This window comes from Zingiber officinale, chromosome 5B (assembly GCF_018446385.1).
Source record: "Zingiber officinale cultivar Zhangliang chromosome 5B, Zo_v1.1, whole genome shotgun sequence".
NCBI lineage: Eukaryota > Viridiplantae > Streptophyta > Magnoliopsida > Zingiberales > Zingiberaceae > Zingiber > Zingiber officinale.
The window spans coordinates 74487881-74492990 of NC_055995.1; the positions used below are offsets into that span (position 1 = coordinate 74487881).

General features: G+C 50.6%; 1 protein-coding gene across 1 annotated transcript; it reads right to left on the bottom strand.

Annotated features, from left to right (window-relative positions):
• Positions 1 to 1967: 1967 nt before the first annotated feature.
• On the bottom strand, positions 1968 to 4779 carry LOC121984542 (arginine decarboxylase-like). The gene has a single exon (XM_042537517.1). The coding sequence runs from the start codon at positions 4400 to 4402 to the stop codon at positions 2231 to 2233; it is 2172 nt and encodes a 723-aa protein (XP_042393451.1). The 5' UTR covers positions 4403 to 4779; the 3' UTR covers positions 1968 to 2230.
• Positions 4780 to 5110: the final 331 nt, after the last annotated feature.

Consider the following 5110-nt stretch of genomic DNA (forward strand, 5'->3'; position numbering starts at 1 on the left):
TAAACTGTGCTAACACTTTGTTTTGCATGATATACCTTATCTATTTGCCTCGGACTAACCTTGTCTTGCAGGAAAGCTGTCTTCTGGAGAAAGGTGGTCTGGGCGCCCGGGAGGTGAATTTTATCCAGATCGCGCGTCGCCACGTGGAGCTCGTTGGTTGGACTTGCCACGTCTCACCAGGGCGCCCGGAAGGGATCCGTGGCGCCCCGAGCCTCATATAAAGGAGGGTCAGAGGGGAGCTTCAAAACAACAACTGAAAGAAAGTCTTCTACTGCTTGCTCTGCTGCTCTGCGCTCCTGCGACTCTAACAAAGTTCCGACAACACGCTCCTTCCCTTTTTGGTTAAATTCTTGTCGGTATTTGCTTTATTTCCATTAGCATTCCTGTACTTTAATTTGTAACAATTTTCGAACAGCTAGTGATTGCCGATCGAAAGCACCCTTGTGTGCGGGCCTTGGAGTATGAGTTGACACAGACTCCGAACCAAGTAAAACCAGCTTGTGTTAGCATTGTCCTTTTATTTCCGCTGCACGTAACTCTTGTCGAACGATTTTATTTATCGATATTCACCCCCTCTATCGAATCTCACGGTCCAACACTTTAATCGACATAGCGAGCAACGTAATATCGAATTTTCCTATAGCAATTTACTGAACTACACGGTCAGACTTCCGAGCAACAAAGTATCGAATTTTGCTGTAGCGATTTACTGATATTTACTCAAGTAATTTTATTTAAGAAAATTTTCAATGGTCGGGCAATGCTGGCCACTGTCTAATAGTGTTGGCCAAGGCTTTGTAGTGCCTATCGGTCGTGACCTAGCAGTTCTTGGCCATCGCAGGAGGAGGAGACCAAGGGGGAGGAGGAGAAGCCGAAGCAGTAGGAAATCGTTGGAGAAGCCGGAGGAGAAAAAACACGAGCAAAGTTCGCATAGGGAAGATCGGTCGTAGGCGAGCCCTAATATCCCAAATATAGCTACGAATTTTTAATCTATCGCTAATAACGACGGGTAATTAAATTATTCAACGATTCAGGTTACAGGCAAAAGATTAGATCCGCATACATAGAAATATAGCAACAGAATATTTAATTATCCGTTGCTATTAGTGTTTGAAAAAATTAACATTCGAGTGACATGATGAATCTAAAAAACTAGCATTCTAGCGACAAACAATTGGGAGTATCAATTCGAGTGAATTGAATCAGTTCGGATCTGATCAAAATATAAATATTATAAAAAAAATCTCAATTCAAATATGAACACAACTCAAAAACTCTAATTTTGAATCCGAATAACTTGACCAACATGAATAACCCGACCTATCCAATTTAAAAAAAAAAATTATATTATTTTTCCTATAGTTTTTTAATTTTATTTTAATATTTCATTATTATCTATTAACCTTATACTATTATGTATATAAAGTATCTTAATTTTTAAAATAAAATTTAATTTAACCCCAAAAAAATATTTAAATCTTAAATTTAAATCAATCCAAGTCAACATGAATCTAATCTGATCCTACTATAATTTAAAAAATCTCAATTCGAATTCAACCCCAATTCGAAAACCTACCATCCTAATTGGATATTTTCGGATGGGATTATTTTTGAATCCACAAATTGAGCAGACAAATTATGCTGAAAAAAGAATATAATATTAAATAGCAATGTAAGGCTGAGAGACGGAGGCCACATCCACCATCATCTCGATCCGACAAAGCGGCGTTAGGGGCACATGGGAGCGGCAAAACGGTATGATCTTATTGCCCTCTTTGTTAACTTTCACATGGTGGCCCACACTCAGCCCATGTTTCAATAATGTGAATTGGAAAAAGACATGGATGATGAATATGATGATGCCCTATTCCACTGTTCAGATATCGGCTCGGCCCCCGAACTCAATTCAATTTGTTCTTGTGTTGTCAATTTAAAAATCAGAGATTCCGGCCGCGGCGCGTTAAAGATATTCGAAGGGAATATTCAACCAACATTACAGAAAATGTTTGTTTGGCGGATACAATTAAAAGTAGCTTCCCTTCCTTGAAAAAAAAAAACAGAAAAAGTAGGCAACAGAAGGACACGACCTGCCCCAGGCGGTAAGACGACATCACCACCCTTGGCCTACGAAATTCAAAGCTTGCGTTTTTGTAACCGACTAAGGATATGGTTACCGAACGCAACGTAACGCGAAACACTCCGACGGACGAAAGGTAAAGGAAACAGGGATTCAGACGCTCAAGCATCGCATGAACTCCCAATCTTCGTCTTCCTCTTCCTCCCTGCTTCCGCCGCTGGCCTCCGAGTCGCTGGTCATCGCGTCCGTGCCCTCGCCGTCGCTGCCGGAACCTGGTGCTTGGGCGGCGGTGCTGTAGACCAGGTACGGCATCGAATGGAAGGCGTGGGCGAGGGCGTCGAACATGAGAGCATCCCCGGACCCGCCGGCGCACTCCTCAGCGCGGTGTTTGAGGGCGTCGAACATCATCTCCGGCTCATGCTGCATTGCCCGCAGGACGTCGGCGCAAGACGGGCCGGGCACCGCTAGCGTCACCGCGAAGCAGTGCGGCCCGTCGGCGTGCGACACCCGCACGACGCTGGGACCCCCGAACAGGTTGTGCAGCCCGCCGAGCGCCTCCTGGTAAGCCCCACCCAGAAACATCCCCAGGTAGTACCCACCCCCAGCACCGGGGACTCCGCAGAGCTCGTGTAGAAGGAGGCTCGACTGCCCGCCGATGAACCTGTCCACCTTGCCGTCGCTGTCACATGTCAGGTCCGAGAGAATACCTTTGACGTCCGGCCGCTGGTCGAGATGGTGAATTGGGATGATAGGGAACAGCTGACCGATAGCCCAGAAATCGGGCATAGAGGTGAACAGAGAGAGATTGACATGGTATGTCTTCACCGGATCGGCCGCCCCTATTTCCTTCGCCACGAGGTCGCACAAGGCATCAACAGCCGCAAGGTGCTCCAGCCCCAGAATGCCCTCCTTGAATTGGTCGACGCACCTCCGCTTCAATTGGTCGGCATAAAGAGCGCAGGTCTCGTACTCGCAACGGAACGCAGCAGCCATCAAGTTGTGGTACTCCGAACGTGCATCATCTGCGAGCTCATCGAGAAAGTAGGCCAGATTAGGGGCCATGGACGACAATGGCTGAGATTTGCCGGTGCTGGATGAGATCGCTTCGAAGATAAGGACCGAGTGGTGTGACACGAGAGCCCGGCCGCTCTCGCTGCAGATGATGGGATGGCGTACTTGCTTCCTGTCGCAAGCGAACTTCACGGCCCGCACCACAGCGCCGGCGTATTCGTCGAGGCTGTAACTAACGGACATATCCGATCCGCTTGAGTGAGAGCCGTCGTAATCAATGCCCAGGCCACCGCCAATGTCAATCACCCGCATAGAAGCCCCAAGCCTTGCGAGCTCACAGTATATTTGGGCGGCCTCGCCGACACCGTCGGAAAGAAGTGCCGTTGACGGAATCTGCGAGCCGATATGGAAGTGCAGGAGTTGAAGACAATCGAGCATCGCAAGTCGCTGAAGCTTGTGCGCAACAGAGAGGATTTGTGCAGTGGTCAGACCGAACTTGCCCTTTTCACCTGAGGTAGATCCAAAATGGCCGGAATGTTTGGTTCTGAGCTTTGCCCGTAGGCCAATCACCGGCCGGACACCGAGCCTCTGGCTAGTTTCCACCACCAAGTCGAGCTCTTCCTCTTGTTCCAGGACGATCACTGTGTTGAGATCCATGCTTCGAGCAATTAGGGCAAGTGCTATGTACTCCTCGTCTTTGTACCCGTTGCAGATGAGGAAAGCCTCAGGGCTTCCCTTGGAGAGGCAGTTCATGGCGAGGAGGAGCTCTGCTTTTGACCCGGCCTCGAGGCCGAACCCAAAAGGCGACCCGAATTCGATGATGTCCTCCACGATGTACCGATCCTGGTTGCACTTCACCGGGTAGACCCCTTGGTAGCGAGAGCTGTAGCCATTAGATTGGATGGCGAACTCGAAGGCGGAGTGGAGGGACTCGAGTCGGTGCTTGAGGACATCAGGAAAGCGGACGAGAAGCGGGAGGCGGAGGCCTAGCCCGCCGGAGAACTTGGGATCGGAAGCCTTCCTCACCACCTTCATCAGATCGATCTCCTGGTGGGGGAGAGTCGCAGTGCCGTAAGGCCGGACGGCTATATCGCCGGCAGAGTTGATGCAGAAGTACGGCACGCCCCAACCATCGATGCGGTAGAGCGCGGCGGAGAGATCAGTGGACCATGGGACGGGACGGTCGGAGACTGCGCCGCCCGCCGTCGTCGGAGTGCCGCCAGGGAATGTCCCTGGCGCGGGAAGAGCGCCGTCCCACGCTACGCTGTAGCCAGGAGGCGGAACTGCAGCGTCTACGCAGGCGAGGGCTGACATCCCTTCCCGATCGCGATGAAAATGAATAAAAAAACGTTACCCTTTAGATCTCGATGTCAAGATGGGGGCTTTAAAAGCCGCCGAGGCCGGAGCCCCGGCCACCCCCTCAAGCGAAGCAGGAAAGTTCTTAGATGGAGAAGGGAAGCCCGAGCGCGCTAACAGAGGACCGCGCAATCCCCACGCCGGCCGCTCAGAAGAAGGCGGGGACGAAGAGATCGCCGAAAGACGTTATAAAACTACGCCGATCGACCTCCGGAGAAGCAGACAGAGGCGATCTCAAGGAGGAATGGCGGAGGCGAACGGAACCCTAGCGGGAAAAGCGTAGGAAGCGTTATAAACAGCGAGAGGCAAAGAGAGAGCAACGGAAATTGGCGAGCGTTGGAAGCGAGAGAGGAGGGTCTTATATAGTAAAGTCGGGCAACATATACCGGCACCGTTTTATTCGATTTTATCGGATCTGAACCTACCCGCGACCGGTCTCCGCGTGGACGCTGCGGGTCCCACAACGATCCCTCACCGGTTCGGCCAATCAGCGACGGAGCGGAGTCATCTCGACCGCTCTCTAGAAGCGCGGTGGGTATATTTTACGGGTGAGGCTGGGAGTGGGACTAGCCGAGGGCTTTGATCGCGCCACGTCGCGAATTTACGACATCATCTTTGCCATAATTGACGCGTCCTTCACGCGGAGTAAAAGCAACCGATAGGAAG